This window comes from Vespa velutina, chromosome 16 (genome assembly GCF_912470025.1).
Source record: "Vespa velutina chromosome 16, iVesVel2.1, whole genome shotgun sequence".
Taxonomy (NCBI): domain Eukaryota; kingdom Metazoa; phylum Arthropoda; class Insecta; order Hymenoptera; family Vespidae; genus Vespa; species Vespa velutina.
The window spans coordinates 366,413-382,965 of NC_062203.1; the positions used below are offsets into that span (position 1 = coordinate 366,413).

A 16,553-nucleotide genomic window follows, 5' to 3' on the forward strand; every position below is an offset into this window, starting at 1 on the left:
GAATAAAAACTTCGAAAATCTAATGACATTTGTATTTCATTAAATACCCTACCTATAAATTATGAAAATAGAATTATCATGTGTAAGAAAAATATGTTTTGTACGATATTTATATTATGTACATATCGAACGTATAGTATAGGTAAATTATTTACATTTCGTACACAAAATTTAGATAACATTTATTATTTCTTATTTCTTTTTTTTTTTTTTATTAACTCCAGAAGAATTAACAATGTTTAATGCCATGGATTCCATACCCTCAGCCACTTCCATCATTTCTCCTTTTATGCCATAGTCTTCACCCTTTTTAGAGTTTTCTTTCATTTCCAAATGTACAGTTTCTCTTTTTTTAAATCTGTCATTAACTGTTGTATAAATTATAAGAGGTATTATATAATAACATCATAGAAATGTATACATATCTTTATGAAACATAAACCAAAAAGTAATGTATCATCAATTTGTATGATTTAAGTGTTGCAACTATGATAAAATACATAAAAATGAAATACATACCTGTTGATATTTCAGACAAATCTATAACTTTAAAATTATGAGCTTTGTTGTCACCACCTACAGCAAATACAAGTGGAATATCTGGATTTGCTGCAAGACATTGCAATGCACCTAAATTAGTCTTCTTTTCCCATATAACGCATGGATCTTTACTATCAAGAATATCCCATACTTTGATTATGCTATCATTCGATGAAGTAACTAATAATCCTGGATATGATGAGCTAAAAGATAATCCTAAAAAGTAGACAAAGAAACAGAACATGATTATTATATTTATCTCATATATAATTGATTTGGGGGGGGGGGGGGGGGGGGGGGGGGGAACCTGTAATTTCTGCTTCATGAGCCTTGACTTGCCAAATTGGTGAATCTTCTCTTATGTCATAATATTCAAGGTAACCATTATTTGTGCTAATCTACAATAAAAATTACTATCATATTATCTTTAAAAATACATATATATTACTTATAACATGTATGCAATTAATAATTTTTTAATATTAAACAATTGAAATATTAAAAAAATAAAACTACATATGTACTTACAAGAAAATGATTAGCATCAAAGTGATTCCATAAGACTCTTTCTATTTCTCCAGGTGTCTGCCATTCTTTAACATTGCTTTCTAATTTACAATCGAACAATCTTGCAACTCTAAATAAAATAGTATACAATTAATATATAATACAAATACAATAACTATTATATTAATAGATAAAAATAATAATTACTGGTCTGCACATCCCGTTAAGAGATGATGAGTTTCTAATGGATGCCATTCAAGACTCTGAACTTTTTCATTGAAAGGATCTAATTTGGTAGCAGGTTTGCCATTTTCTAAATCCCACAATAAAACAGTTTGATCAACTGAACCACTTGCCAATATATGTCTGAAAAGAAAATCTTTTACGATATTCATATTTTATAATGAAATTAATTAACAAAAAGTATTAACTAATTAATTACGTATAATTTTTATTCCATGCCAAATCTAATACTGCATCTTTATGACCGATACGGGTCAATTTTTTTTTTTTACTTGGTTTACGTCCAAGTTTAAAAACTGGTTCTAAACAATCAATTAGGTCAAGATCCCAAACTTCGATTATTGGAGTCATACTTCCGATTGCACATAAATTGGCTAAACAAAAATTCAAATAAATATGAATAACATATATATTAATTATATATTAAAATATATAATTAATCTTTTACTTATTTACCTGGCATTGTATCACTTGGATCAAAATTAAGCCATTCGATACATAATGGAAATGATGGTAACAATATATCATGATGACAATAAAAAGAACCTTCTGCTGCATTATATACTATAATTCATTTAGATTAAGGTAGATTAGTTATTTAAATAAAAATATTTTTTATCAATGAGACTAGTTTAATACAAAAACTAACCAAATATTTCCAATATACTGGCATCACCATCAACGTGTCCTAGCAAAACTAAATTATCATCGCCTTTAATCATGTCATCTTCTTTTTCTGAATCATCATCAATCTCTGCTGATGTTATAAGAGGATCTTTACCGTCCTCCCCAAAAGATACTATATTTCCGATATTACAATGTATATCACCGCCTTAAAAATATATTTTTTGATGTTCAAATTTATAATACAAATATAATATCTAATTCAAAATAATAAACCTACTCTCTTTATCATATTTATCAAAATCATATTCATCGGTTTCCATGGAACTATTATTTACATCATAGTTCTTTTTAACTTTATTTTTCTCCGAATCAGCTTCATCTCCAATTGCTTCTTCTTCTTCTTCTTCTTCTTTATCCGAATCATCATTCCTAAAAATAATATTTTTCTCATACAATTGGACGATTTTGAAGAAATTTTGTGTAGTAAATTATTACATAAACATACTGCAAATCAAACTGGGTTTGTTTTATAATTTCTTCTAATTCTTTTGATGTCAGTTCAACCTGTAAATCACAATTATATTTCTTAATCGTGATATAAAATATATAAAGATAATATATTACGTTATGTTCGTTTTTAAATTAACCTTTTCAGGAAGAGTTGCAGCAATACCTCTCTTAACCCACGTGGTGCACGATACTATATTCATTATGTTTATTTGATTTAAATACAAGTATTGTTATTTATATATACATACATACATGCATACATATATGTATATGTAAAAATATATATATATATATATATATGTTTATAATTATAAATTAAGGCTGTTTATTACTTATCGCTCGAAGCGTGTGACTTCAGCGACAGGTATGGACACAATATGAACTGTAAAAGCAAGAAAGGGGACGTGTCTATAAGCTTATATAGGTTATAATTCATAGATGATGTGGAAATGATGCAATGTTTTAATTTTTATAAAAATATAATATATAAGTATATATCCACTAATTATTATTTTTCACCAAATAATCAACAAAATCTTGTTTTTAGACACAAATTGAATGAATTAGATACAAAACGCACTTTCTTGAGTTTGGAGTGGATTAGAAAATCTCAGAATCGTTAAGCACATAAACAAGAAAGCAATCGTATACTTCGTAGAAATAGAATGCACAGCATTTAAAAGTTTATATAAAAATCTAATAGTCATAGTAGCTTTTTCACTTCTGTCATAAAATTAGAAGACCGCCACTATATGTAACCAATAATTTTTTACGAAAAAATGTCGAAAGCAGCTATTTACACCAACAGCGAGTCCATATTTAATTCTTGAACGCTACTGATGAACGTGGTTTCTTTTTAAAGATGAAGGTTTAAACGAGAACATGACTTTTCCGGATTTTTGAAAATACCTTTTTTTTATGCATACTATTCTCGAAAAAAATACCATTTTCTGATGCAATATTATTCAAATAATATAAAGCTTTTTCAATATTTCGAAAAAATCATGTCTTAGCTTAAATCATCTTCTTCAACAAAATCGTTCAAGATTTACGTCTATAATCACTGTCGACGTAAACCATTATAAAATTGTGATAAATAATCTTAAAGACAAAATATTAAATCTGTTCACTACCACTGGTTTTCTAATGGTTTACGCCATCAAATAGAACAAACGTAATTCTCAACCAATTTTTATGAACACGGTCTCATTTTAAAGACAATTTTTGAACAAGCTCTCTATCTGTACACAAATTATTCTTGAAAAAATGATCAAACTATACTTTCTTTTTTCTTTTTCTATTTATTTTTTTTTATCTTTTTATCTTCTTAATCTTTTTTATCTAGTTATCTTTTTATCTAGTTATACACATGGGAGACTGAAAAGTGTGAGTTCACAGTCTACTAGACTACTTACTCTACCCAAACAAAACCAATCGTTATTTAAGCATGAGAGGAGAATAACCAAACAAGTTTATACATCGATACCATACATTCAGATACATGGTGAGGACAGCGTTCCCCGCTCGTATTCGTAATTCATATTTTGTTCATACCTGTCGCTGAAATCACATACGCTTCGAACAAAAGGTAGTGAACATTTGTTAATCTTGTTTTAAAAAAAATTTCCAATAATCAAGTGTTTTAATCTCAATTCTTTTGATTTATCAAGATTTGCATTATTGATAAGTTACCAAAAGATCGTAGCGCCAATGGTGATAGAAATAGAAATTAAATTTTCGAGATATCGTTTTAAACATGAGTTATCTACATACCTAATCGATATATAATCGATTAGTACTGATGATTTTTTACGATTTGTCTTATTTATTTAATTTTACTAATAACGTTACGTATAAAACTAGATTTTTAATTTGTAATAAACACTATATCTCTTTTATTTTCTATAACTTTATATAGATATAATATTATATTTATGTAAGTATTTTCAACTTGTGATTTAACATAACCTTGACGCTTTTCTGTATAGATAAACTATTTTACAATATTTCAGAATGAACAGTTTCTCAGATCCACGACGTCCCGAGAAGGAAGTTCGATACAAACCTACGGTGTCAAGTAATCAAGCACAACCAGGAGATGATTCGATACCAGATTACATAAATATTCTAGGAATAATCTTCAGTATGTGCGGTTTAATGATGAGATTGAAATGGTGCGCTTGGCTAGCTCTTTATTGTTCTTGTATTAGTTTTGCCAATTCTAGAGTCAGTGATGGTACTAAACATATACTTAGCAATTTTATGTTATCCATATCTGCCGTTGTAATGTCTTATTTACAAAATCCACAGCCTATGACTCCTCCATGGGCAACAGCGATACAATAAAATATTAGACATAATTAGGAAATTACATTGTTTACATTAAATCTATTTATATGTATGTATATTGAATTTGTCATTTATCATTTTTTGATATTAAAAAAAAAAAAAAAAAAAAAAAAAAAAAAAATGTATTACATATATAAATTTGTACTTTAATATGATATGCACATCAAAGGAATGAATGATGAAGTAAAACTTTTCATGTACTTACCAAGATATTTGAGTTATTTATTTTCCATATATATTTATGTATCTATTCAAACAAATTTCCAATTGATATCTCTCTTCATTCTTTTATTTCTTATAAATTATTATATTTCATTATACATCAAAATCAACTTTGCACAGCATCTTTCTACAGATATTCTATATGTATGACTTTTATTAAGTCCATAAATATTACATTTCTAAATATATCCCATATTGACTAGAATTATATGCGTTATACGCGTTTCATCTACTTTGTACACAAGTACAATGTTTAAATTTTTATTATTAAAAACATTGCCATGAGAGACCTTATAACCTTTGATAATGCGTCATCTACCTTGTGTGTCATCGAGTGTATTCATTTTTAATATCATAGCATATTAATTTCTTTTTTCCTATTTTTGATCTTACAAACATGTTAAGTATGAAAAATCATTAATAGATGAATAAGTATTTTTTTTTTTTTTTTTGTTATTCTTCTAACCTAGAAGAAAATAGGAATATATAATTAAGAAACATAAGAAATCCTTTGATTTATATGATAATTCACGTAAAGACATATAAATGCAATAATTCTTTGCTAGTTCAAAAAGGTATTGTTATTAAAAATGTATCAAAATGAATTTGCTCCTAATTTTCTAACAAGAAATATCGATATTTGATAGGCCAGTGTCGTCGTACGCATAGCGCGTAAGTTTGACTTACGAAACAAATTTCTTACTTTCTAACCACGAACCTCAAGATGTTTCACTTTGTACGAGTCTTAAATATTGTTTTTATCGAACATATTACATTCGTTTTATTATCTCGTTCAATAGAACATTCTCACCATAGTTATAATCTATAAATGATTTATAACGCATTCTCGAAAAGAAATTAAATTTTTCGAAGTAATAAATGACAATTAAACGTATCGACTTTTATTTAAAAAGTCTCCTTTTCTTTCATGTTACATCTGTAACTGCATGAAAAGGATAAAATCTATGTAAAAAAAAAAAAAAAAAAAAAAATTAGTTAAATGCAAAACTATTCGTGTTAATCACATCGTCGCTTCTTAAGATTTATTAATACAGTGTTGGTCAATATTTAATTCGATTAACCATTAACGATTCGCAATTGAAATATTTAATTATCAATTACAATTTATAATTAAATGTTTATTTATACATCGATGTGAATCGTATGATTAAAATTCACATATCGACGAACTATTTCGTAGACTCGTACATTGACTAAACTTTTTCGTAGATATATTGAATCATTGACGAACTACTCCACAGATACTTTCATCTCATATATCATTGATTATGATAATTAAATAGTTTAATTGAAATCATTAATTCAATTAAAGATATATTGCCTAACACTGTTTATTAATATTTGTCATTCAATTATTAGTCGATAAATCAATGTTACCCCTTAAGCGTATACTCTAATCGATTTGTCTTTGTTTTAAAAATCTAATCGTTCATAGAGCGTATATTTGTAGAGAAATTTCAAGCGATCGATCATATTGGCACAAGTTTTGCTTAATCTTCATTTTGAACAGTTGTTAAACAGACCTTTTTCGAAAAATTACCTTTCTTTATTCGATTAGGCTAGAAAAGTTATCGTAAAAATTGTAGATCATCCTTTTTTTTTTCTTTTTCGTTTTGCTAGACGCTGCTTTCGCCTCGACCCATCAATGTAATAGGATAAACATATTTCTTTCGTTTAGCATTAAAGAATGGCGAAGAACTGTGTTGTGCGGTAGTTGGTGTAGGCGAAAGACCACGAAGAAGAGGCAAAGATGCATCACTGCTTAAACCAGTAGCATCGAACCTTCTTTTCCATTCGGCACCAAGATCAGTGGCAGGTGCCATTAATCCTTTACATTCTGGAGAACTTCGAACGCTAAGGAATACGTCGTTACTGCTATCACGTTGACCTGACGAGCCCTGAAAGAACGATCGGAAATACGAAAGATTCAAATTAGATTCAAAAAGGTTTAAACAAGGAGATCTTATTTTATGCAAATAAGATTGACTGAAGAATTTTACTCTTGATACCTTAGCCTCGAAGAAATCTAAACTAGATCCGTTCGTCTCGTTATCTCCTTCAGGAAAATCTATTTGTACATGATGAGACGTACGTGAAATTCTGGAGGAATGAGAGGACGCATGAGTGGACGAATTTTCCGATAGATCGTCTCTACAACATGCAGCCGTGCATACCCTTTGTTCTCTGGAAAAAAAAAAAAAAAAAAAAAAAAAAAAAAAAAGAAAAAAAAACAAAGAGTTACAATGAATTATTTGAAGATCTTATCAGAACAAATTTATTAAATCAATGCGAAAAAGATTCTTTGTTTCTTAAAAAGGACCTTCTAACGATAATCGAATCCCTTCTTCTTGGTACAGGCGGCGGAAGATCAGCTGTCAAACTCTTGGCACTTTCGTAGCTTGCCTCGCTATTACCACTACTGCTATTACTTCCAATATTCTCCTCCCTCAGAAAGTAATTCTTCGCCGAGAGCATAGCAAAGTGGAGATTGTTTTTGAGGTCGTCCGCCGCCGTTGACAAGTTTCCCGGAATCTTTGGTGTGCGTCTCATTGGTCTTGGCGGTGGTATTGGCGAGGGTGGATTACTCGATGTCTCTGACAATGTTTCGGGGGTGGCAAGGGGTGCAGTACGAGAGACATCTTCCCAATCTCCACGACGATTTAATCTTTACGAATGAAAGAGTAAAAAAGATGAATGACGGAAAAATGAAAGAGAGGATAATTATTTTACGATTCGATCTAAACGAGAAGCATTTTCCCTTCGAATAAAATGAATGATGAAGAAAGTATAAAAGAAGAAAAAAAGAAAAAAAAAAAAAAATAAACCATGAAAGCAAATTTCCCTTTAACCCACGATCGTTCTTAATCATCGTCTATCCCATTACGAATTGCAAATAATCCTTAATGATCGAATGGTGCTGTGATTTATTCAAGTGCTTATTCAAGTATATTAAAAAGCAGTGATAATGTATGTATGTCGCGTGTTTAAATGAAGTGAGATAAGCGCGTTCAATGAAATACAAAAAAGCGTGAGAGATGAATTATCCTTGAATCGTGTGTATAATAGTTTTTGACACGTTTGTAATTTAATTCATCGATTATCGTACCTGTTCAGAGGGATATCACTAATAATCGAAAACTACATCTTATTTAATCGAAGTTAAATGAAAGTTCTTCTATAGAAGAAATTAGAAATGATACGCGAATTAGATTAAAATCCTACAGTAGAGAGTAGATCCATCGAAAGATTCTCGTTCGAAATCACTCGAGATAGGGACTTTCTGTTGGGTCCTTACAATTTACTGTCATCTGGTCGTGGTGTGTTGAGCAAGTCGCTGGCCAAGCTAACGTATTCCCATGGTATTCCTCTGGAGTCAACGCTGAGTTCTCGGCCAGCCTGCGGGAATTCCGTCGGACTCTGCAATGATGTAAAGCTCGTCTCGAGGCAAAGCTTGTGCGGTGGTGTCCCTGCTAGATTATTGCTCTGACACTTGACCGGAGTAGAAGGTGAGAGAAGAGCCCTCATTTCTTGCTCGATTTCTAGCTCCTGGACCTCCATAACTTCTCGTACTTCCGATGGTTCAGCGGACGAAGCATGTCCAGATGCCAAACGCTGTGGCTTCGCTGGTCCCAGGGTTGTTACAACCTGACATATCCATACGCCATTTTTCCATATTATCCTGCATGACTGCGAGAGTACTCCTTCTCTATTTTGTTTTTTCTTTTTTTTTCTCTTTTTATGAACGTTCGCGAGCTCTTTCTCTCTCTCTCTCTCTCTCTCTGTTGCGAAAGTCGAAGAAAATCGATCGAAATCAAATTTTCTTTTCTTCGTCCTTCGCACATATAGAGATACAGACACATATTTCGACACCCTCACACAATGATCTTTTCTTTTATATGTAATATAGATGATATTGCACAATGGGGTAATAACATTCGCAGACGTTCTCGAAAAGAAATCGAATTGACATCGATATAGTGGTGATAATAAAACAGGATTTGAGGGTCGATGCATGATGCTCGAACGGTATGTTACGAGTGGAGTATGAACGGATTTTTATGATGATTAATTTGGCTCGTAGAAAATGATAAATTTGCTCTGGGCTGTAAATCAAACATCTTACGGATCGCGTGTAATCATATTTTTTTTTCTTTTTTGTAATAATCTTACAGAAAATTTTTCTTTATTTTCTACTTCAATGCTATTTGGATTATAACTATTAGAAAGTACTAATTATTTTTCTAACGTTCGAATTATTAATCACTAAGATATATAGCTCGTACTATATGTCTCCACAACATGCACTTGTGTAAAATACTTTTAAGAGTATGATCAAATAAAAGTGAATCGTTTAAATGTGCTTACAAAGAATCGTACATATTTAATAACTCAAATATTTCTTCTCTGGTCTTGTCACCGAGAAATTAAAGACATTCTCTGGAAAAGACGAACGATGCCATATAAAACACAAGTGGAATATGAAATGGCACATTTCTACATTTTTTTTCTCATGTTCACTCATGTTTCACGTTAATATTATTATAATGTTAACTGATATTATTGCATATTAATGTAATACCATTTAATAATAATATAATCATTTTAAATTCGATTCACTTTAACTTATTCTACTCAAAAATGCAATGGCGATATGGATATGTTACTCTATGCGTGATGAACATGCATGTCCGGTGAAAATAGTGTCATCCAAACTATATGTGATTATCTCTCGAAACAAAACCCCTTTCTTACTTCAACCTTACAGACACCTCGATATAAATACTTCTCTGCATACAAACTAATGAGTTTTATGTAAGTAACTACATGAAGTGTATATAATACATGAAAATGAAACGTGGAAAAGTTATTAGGATATGCACGGTGAATTATGCGCAACGAGATGATAGTGAAAAATTCGCGAACTGTAATCGTGGATTGCAAAAACGTGCAATGTGAAAATTGCATAGGGATAATTATGAAACGAGCGTGGATTATGAACATATTTGGTGAATTCCCAAGATATCAGTAATGTCCAATCGAAAAAATAAAATAAAATAAAATAAAATTTTATTCGAACAATTCTATCATTTTATGTAGGTATATGTAAGAGGAAATAAAGAGAAGTGAATAGAAGATAAAATATATTTATATCTGAGGTTATTACCACAGTGGCCCACCACGTACAGTGATAAGCAAGGTAAAGAAGAAAAAAAAGGAAGGAAGGAAGAAAGAAAGAAAGAAAGAAAGAAAGAAAGAAAGAAAAGAAAAGTAAAGAGAAAAGAAAATAAGATTATTGCAAATATCTAAGAAGACGTCGTTTTGTTTTAATACCTTGTCTCGTGGCAGGAAGAGGGTGTGGTGGCATAGGCGTCGGCGTTGGCGTCGGCATCGCGGCCACGTGTCGTCGAAGTATTTTGATGATGGAGTACGACGTGTCGTTGATCGGATGCTCTCCTGTACGTTGGTACATCTAGCTCGAGAGATGCGCACAAAGCTGCACGTGAACTTGCACCATCGGCTGCATCGTCGATTGCATCTGTGACTGTATTGGCAGCTGCATTGGCATCCACGGTACCGCTCCGATTTCTGCACGCTGACACCTAATCCACACCACACACCCTCAAGCCACTGTCATTCCATTGGCTCTATCACCTTCCTTCCCTATTGAAAATTATCCTATCCTTTCGCTAGCTACTCGAAAGAGACTGACAAGAGAGATATACAACAAAAATTCGAGTTTATTTCCTACATCGACCTTAGATTTTCCTTTCCTTTTTACGAAGACTCCCAAACAATTTGGATCTTGATAATTTCCCTTCCTCGACTTTTTTCGTAACGACAGATATATGTATATATGTGTATACGTGTATATGCGTGTATTTACTAAAAAGCGTTTTATAAAGATAAAATAAAAGTAAAGAATTGTCGAGTAATGAGTTCCTACGGAAAAAGAAAAGAAGAAAACAAATAAAACAAAGATTATAAAACTGAATAGAAAAAGCGATGTAGTATGTTAAACTACGCGAAGCTGCTAGCTAGAAGCTACAACAAGCGTGTGTATTAATATTAGAAATAATAATAGTAACGTTTGCGATATATTTGCCAATTAAAATTGAAAAATCTCGATAAATTATAAAAATTACATATACAAAATTTAGGAAACTTCGTTCCATGAATCAACAAGAACGATAATTTCGATGGCATTAAATATATTGATAAAAATTGCGTACATAGTGCAGCCTATAACAAAGACAATCTTTCATTGCAATCAAATCGACCAAATGTATTTGATTATTTTTGTAAAGTACTTCATCTAAAATTGTTCTCATTGTTTTGTCGTATTCATTATACATCGGTCGTTTTGAATGTAATTTATAAAAGCTAAGAGGAATGAGTTAACAAGATGAAGGGAAAAAAATTCTTTACCCGTAAGTAGGAGTATTGAATGTATTATTACCTAAACGTATCAATAATTCATGCGTTATCAGGCAACATGCTTATTGATCAAATGATTTTATTAATTCGACTGAATATGTATATACGCGCTTTATTGATAAGACTCTATTAAATTCACAAATTTGCATTCAATTGCATATATGTAACCCTATATCTATCTATATACAAAAAAACAAATATACTACATTTCTCGTAGATATGTATGCATGTATGTATGTATGTACAAATACGACGCAACCAGGATAATCTGGATAATTCTAATGCTATGAAAAACATTACAAAAAGAGATTTATTCTTACTTGATAAGGGAAGCATGACTATACACAGAACTTAAAAATCGTACCTGATCATTGGACGAATAGCAACGCACATACATTGTGTACAGTAAAACTAAAAATAAGCTTCGTTTTACTCTAATTCATTCCAAATGATCTACCACCCTTTAAGGATAATTATTGTCCTTACATATACATATACATATACATATAAATACATACATACATACATATATATATATATATACATATATATATATATATATATATATATGTGTGTGCGTGTGTAAATATATAAATATGTCATATGCGAAATGTGAGAAAAGAATTTGAATTCGTTCAAATGCACAGAGAAAAAAGAGAGACGAAAACGACGCATTCTAACTCCTAAAGACTGTGCAGCAATAATAATAAAAATAATATTCGATCAAAAGTCAATAAGCAAATCGATCGAAAAGCACATTTTTATTAAGATTCAGTCTGCGTTTCCTTCCGTTCGTACACCTCCACATCGACGACAAAAGATGCAGAATTTTCACTAGTCTCCGGATTAGCAAAGTGTACTTGTTTTCGACTAGAACTACCATCGTCGATCTTGACTATTACTGGTACAATAGGATCTTCTTCCTTCGTAATATCAGGATCGTCCATAGTTTCTTCCAGAGGCTCGTAATGGCCCAGTTTTACAGAGGGACTTCGACTAGCCGGAGAATGCTGCGTTTTTTTTATCTGTCCGACTATAATCGAGTCGGTCTGGCTTACCTTATTCAAGGCCTTCAGCATGCTATCCGGCATGTGGTCCTGTATCATCACTGGACTTATTAACACCTCGTCGAAGTCGCATGGTCCTGCCCATAATGCCTGGTAGACTGGTTCGCGTTTAGACAACACCTGCCTGTAATTCGAATGGACGTATCTCGCCTTACTTTTCTAAACGAATTTTATCGAGACATTGAAAACATTTAAGTGAAACATAGATATATACACATACGTATATATATATATATATATATATATATATATATATATATATATATATATATTTATATAATAAATCATTTAATTTATATTATTTTGTTTACTTATTTTACGATGATGCGTCTCATTACTTTTTATAAGATAAGAATGAGGACTAAGCCATACACCAACACTCGACTAAACGTTCTATCTATCTCTATAGAATCATGCAGTTAATGAATATCAAACTCTGAGAAGATTCAATTAAAGATCGGATTTTATAACGAATTACTATTAGAAACATACGAGAGGTACGCAATAGATAACTATATTACTACACATTAGTCGATAATCGTAATGCTTTCTCTGCACCTCCCTTTCATGCATTATTTATATTAATGAAAAGTATTTCTCTAAATCAGAGTGATCGTTAAACCTGAAACGAAAGGATCAAATGGTGCATCGTATGAACAATATTATAAGACATAGACCCAAGATGCATGCGCACTGACATATCTCCAAGATGCAATACCCACTGTAATCCTGAAAATACAAATAATCAAACAAACGTACCTCCACCGTGATTCATACTTTTTCCTAAAAATAAAAAAATAAATATCTTTCGTTAGCTCATTCAGCTCTATCGTAATATGTTTTTGTTATCACTAAAGTCACGCGAAAAAGATCAGACCAATGTTGGCTGTGCAATATTTAATTTAATAAACGGTTAATGAATAATGAAATATTTCAATCGTAATCAGGACAAAGATAATTCACAGTACATCGGACACTTACTCGCCCTTATTAGGATGATGTCGAACCACGTGAATAATTCTACCAGGTGGATAGAGCGGCCTATGCAAGGTCAATGCGATACTCGAATCCATAGGTATGATCGCTTGAGATCGTGCCAGATCCTTGTCTCTCTGATACTCGCTGATACATCCACCAGCCTCCATATTAGCCGCCGACGTGGGTGTCGAGCCACATCCGCAACACATTACCGAACAAGCTATCGTTTTCCACTGAAAAGAAACATTCGATACGATTTATAAATTTGATACTATCGACGTATAAAGACAAAGAAAAAAGGATGAATGAAAGGATTTTTTTTTTTTTTTTTTTTTTTTTCTTTTACACACATATGAATTCGATTTTGAAATATATAAAAAGATTTTCTTCTTTCTTAAGAATAAATAAAGATTTATTTATATCGTGCCTTGGGATCGACGCTCCTTTTTATCGCATTAATAAGGTCGGCCCTTAAACTTTCCATCTGTCGTAATCCTAGTCTAGGTACAACGTCTTTCCCTACAACTACGGACGTCGTAAATTCTTGAGAATATTGTTGAGCTGGCATACTGAGCAATCCACCGGGTGGTGCGAAAGAAAAACATATCAAATCCGGATATTCTTGCCTAAGTAAAATTGCAAGTATTGCGGCGGTGCCTGCACCAAGAGAATGACCAACCAATGTCAATCCAAATTGATCGGTTCCTCTCGAAGGATCCTGTTAAAGAAGAAACGATTGAAAACGAACATATTCGTATTTATCGGCTGATCTGCTGCTATAGCTTATGTATGTATGTATTATTATTCGATCATATATATGATAATAAATACATATGATAACTAATTATTGACGTGAAATTGTGCAAACGTTTATACCAGGAAACGCTATCGATTGTGAAGGGAACTAGGCCATAACACACGTTTTAGCTTTGTACCTTTGATAGCGCTCGCGCGATAATGTTCTCTTCTTGAAGCTTTTTGCGTATGTATTCTGCGGCTTGAACCATACCCTTATGACCTAGCCAATCGTCTTTCGGCGGGGTTAATGGTAATACTTCACCTTCCGCATTTAAATCTGTTAAAACGTCTTTCATACTGAGCGTCCCTCGTATACTGATGACAACCTGAGAAAAGAAAAAGTAAAAAACAAATGAGAAATAGTTAAATAATAAAATTTAATTAAGTTAAGGCTTAGTTCAGTAAGGTAAAGTTAAAACGAAAGAATCACATAATTATGTGATTAATAACAATTATTTATTGAAAGTAAAAAGTTAGGTGAAGATACGGCAAGATTCTCGAGAAAATTTTAATGGAATTCATTAAACGATTTTAAGCGATTTTTAAAGAGGAAGGATCGCAAATTAAAAGGACCAACTTTTTACTGTGTGTTCGTATTTAATGATTCAAACTACGAGGGGCAGGGAGGGAGGGAGGGAGGGAAAGGAAAACCTTTTTTTTCGTGTAATCGAGCGCTACGAAAAATGGTGTCTCTCCGACGTCCACATGAAAGGTCGCATAAACAACTTCGACTTCGCCAACTTTGACCATTTTCCTTAGAGCCGTATAATTGCATTGACAACAGTTATCTTCCACTATCGTAGCTTCGTCCTCCTGATTGCCACATGGAAAGCAAGCACATCTTAGCCTTGAATAAGTAGAAAAAAATAAATGTCACTTCATTATGAATTCTCTTGTTATTTTAGAAACGGAAATGATTTTATCGAATGTAAAAGACACGATTGTATTTAAATAATATAATCATTTAATTATCATCGGCCTCGATGAACCGCTGCATGAAAAAATTTGCATAATCAAGATCCAGCCACATACATTAATATTTTCTAGGAGGTTTATCGATTCAACAAAATGTTAGATCGGTAAATTATTACTACGATTAAGATTTCGCATAGTAAAGTCATTTCAATTTCGCACGATCGTTAAAGGGAGAATTGGTCAACCTCGAATAAGTGATCATGTCTAATATCCGGGTATACTGGATGCTTAGGACGTGATCTTCGAAAAAGGATTACCTCGTGCATAATTGGCAGAGTCCCGTAGAATGATTAATGAGGAACATAGGCCAACCGTAGGCAGCGAGAGCGAAGTGCATATAATGAATGGCCAATTGAAAATGGCCCAGATCGCCGTCCTCGGTCAAGGAGAGAAACTTAGTACGAGGCGTTACTGGTACGCCTGAGAGGAACTCATACGTGTCGTTTTTCTTTTGCTTTACTATCAGTTCTCTTTCAACTTTTTGAAACTTTCGTAGAAGCACCAGCCCGGCTACAACGTCTGATGGTACCACGTCAAGGTCACGGAAAAAGTCGCTCAACAGTCTGGCAATGTCAGCGAAAGAGTTCTATGAAATACGAATATTTCTTTAGCGAATTATCGAACGTTTCCTTCTTTACAATGAACTCTACTTTTTTTTTTTTTTTTTTTTACTTACTCTACTTCGATCGGAATTTCCCATACAACAAAACAACAATCTGCATCTGTTGTCCCAGCTATCTTGATAGGCACGTATAACTTTTCTGTAAAAAAAAAAAAAAAAGAAAAAGAAAAAAAGAAAAAAAGAAGAAAAGAAAAAAAAAAGAAAAAAAAAAAGAAAAATAAAACGAAAATATGTCAACTAGCCGACAAAAATTTGTTTACAATTTTTCCACCACTCTGGTAGAAACGAAAAAATTTATCTATCTTAAGCTATTAATATCATCAAGTATCTCCATATCGGAAGGGTAATGATGTATCTTCATATAGGCTTTGATCGATCGCTTCGAAATACCTAGCCACTGGAAAAGATAAGAGCTAGACTGCTTTTAAAAGTATAGCGTGAATAATGAAAGCTTGAGAAAGTAGGAGAATACGATATTCTTCCAAATATAGATTTCTATATAACAGAAGTATTCGATAAAAACTATATTATTTTGTTTTGTCCTTTTCTATTCTTCGATGATAGATCTACAAAAAAGATCTATAACATTCACGATCGTACTGTTCGACAGAAAGTAATAAAAAATGGGGAGAGAAAGAGAGAGAGAGAAAGAGAGAGAG

General features: G+C 32.1%; 3 protein-coding genes across 19 annotated transcripts in view; 1 reads left to right on the plus strand and 2 right to left on the minus strand.

The window, feature by feature from the left end:
• Positions 1-161: 161 nt before the first annotated feature.
• LOC124954813 (periodic tryptophan protein 1 homolog) lies at positions 162-3,697 on the minus strand. Of its 5 annotated transcripts, none has more exons than XR_007102669.1 (13): positions 3,008-3,693; positions 2,565-2,617; positions 2,423-2,481; positions 2,195-2,346; positions 1,940-2,122; positions 1,747-1,854; positions 1,490-1,664; positions 1,255-1,413; positions 1,069-1,177; positions 848-938; positions 692-756; positions 520-609; positions 162-368 (listed from the first exon to the last, which is right to left on the minus strand). XR_007102669.1 is itself a non-coding variant. In XM_047508322.1 (13 exons), the coding sequence occupies exons 4-13, from the start codon at positions 2,418-2,420 to the stop codon at positions 193-195; spliced, it is 1,398 nt and encodes a 465-aa protein (XP_047364278.1). In that variant the 5' UTR covers positions 2,421-2,481; positions 2,565-2,617; positions 2,760-2,809; positions 3,008-3,697; the 3' UTR covers positions 162-192. The 5 variants fall into 5 exon arrangements, 4 of the variants coding, with proteins under 4 accessions (XP_047364278.1, XP_047364279.1, XP_047364276.1 ...); XM_047508322.1 differs by adding an exon at positions 2,760-2,809 and having other exon boundaries at positions 520-756; positions 2,413-2,481; positions 3,008-3,697; XM_047508323.1 differs by adding an exon at positions 2,760-2,809 and having other exon boundaries at positions 520-756; positions 2,413-2,481; positions 3,337-3,691.
• Positions 3,698-3,793: 96 nt separating this feature from the next.
• Positions 3,794-4,986, plus strand: LOC124954820 (PAT complex subunit Asterix). Of its 3 annotated transcripts, XM_047508342.1 has the most exons (3): positions 3,794-4,015; positions 4,346-4,363; positions 4,440-4,986. In XM_047508342.1, the coding sequence occupies exon 3, from the start codon at positions 4,441-4,443 to the stop codon at positions 4,771-4,773; it is 333 nt and encodes a 110-aa protein (XP_047364298.1). In that variant the 5' UTR covers positions 3,794-4,015; positions 4,346-4,363; position 4,440; the 3' UTR covers positions 4,774-4,986. The 3 variants fall into 3 exon arrangements, with proteins under 3 accessions (XP_047364298.1, XP_047364297.1, XP_047364296.1); XM_047508341.1 differs by lacking the exon at positions 4,346-4,363 and having other exon boundaries at positions 3,797-4,015; XM_047508340.1 differs by lacking the exon at positions 3,794-4,015 and having other exon boundaries at positions 4,026-4,363.
• Positions 4,987-5,049: 63 nt separating this feature from the next.
• Positions 5,050-16,553, minus strand: part of LOC124954810 (diacylglycerol lipase-alpha) — a 31,591-nt gene continuing 20,087 nt past the window's right edge. For 7 of the 11 annotated variants that reach the window (XM_047508309.1, XM_047508308.1, XM_047508315.1 and 4 more), the window contains 12 exons: positions 15,949-16,033; positions 15,530-15,858; positions 14,949-15,144; positions 14,435-14,623; positions 13,927-14,217; positions 13,503-13,732; positions 13,281-13,304; positions 12,513-12,645; positions 8,315-8,664; positions 7,340-7,684; positions 7,029-7,203; positions 5,050-6,917 (listed from right to left, as the gene is read on the minus strand). In XM_047508309.1, coding sequence (XP_047364265.1) covers positions 6,636-6,917; positions 7,029-7,203; positions 7,340-7,684; positions 8,315-8,664; positions 12,513-12,645; positions 13,281-13,304; positions 13,503-13,732; positions 13,927-14,217; positions 14,435-14,623; positions 14,949-15,144; positions 15,530-15,858; positions 15,949-16,033 — 2,629 coding nt within the window. In that variant the 3' untranslated portion in view covers positions 5,050-6,635. Of the gene's footprint in view, positions 6,918-7,028; positions 7,204-7,339; positions 7,685-8,314; positions 8,665-10,350; positions 10,620-12,512; positions 12,646-13,280; positions 13,305-13,502; positions 13,733-13,926; positions 14,218-14,434; positions 14,624-14,948; positions 15,145-15,529; positions 15,859-15,948; positions 16,034-16,553 lie in introns of all 11 variants that reach the window. The other 4 variants (XM_047508312.1, XM_047508307.1, XM_047508313.1 and 1 more) reach the window with 3 other exon arrangements.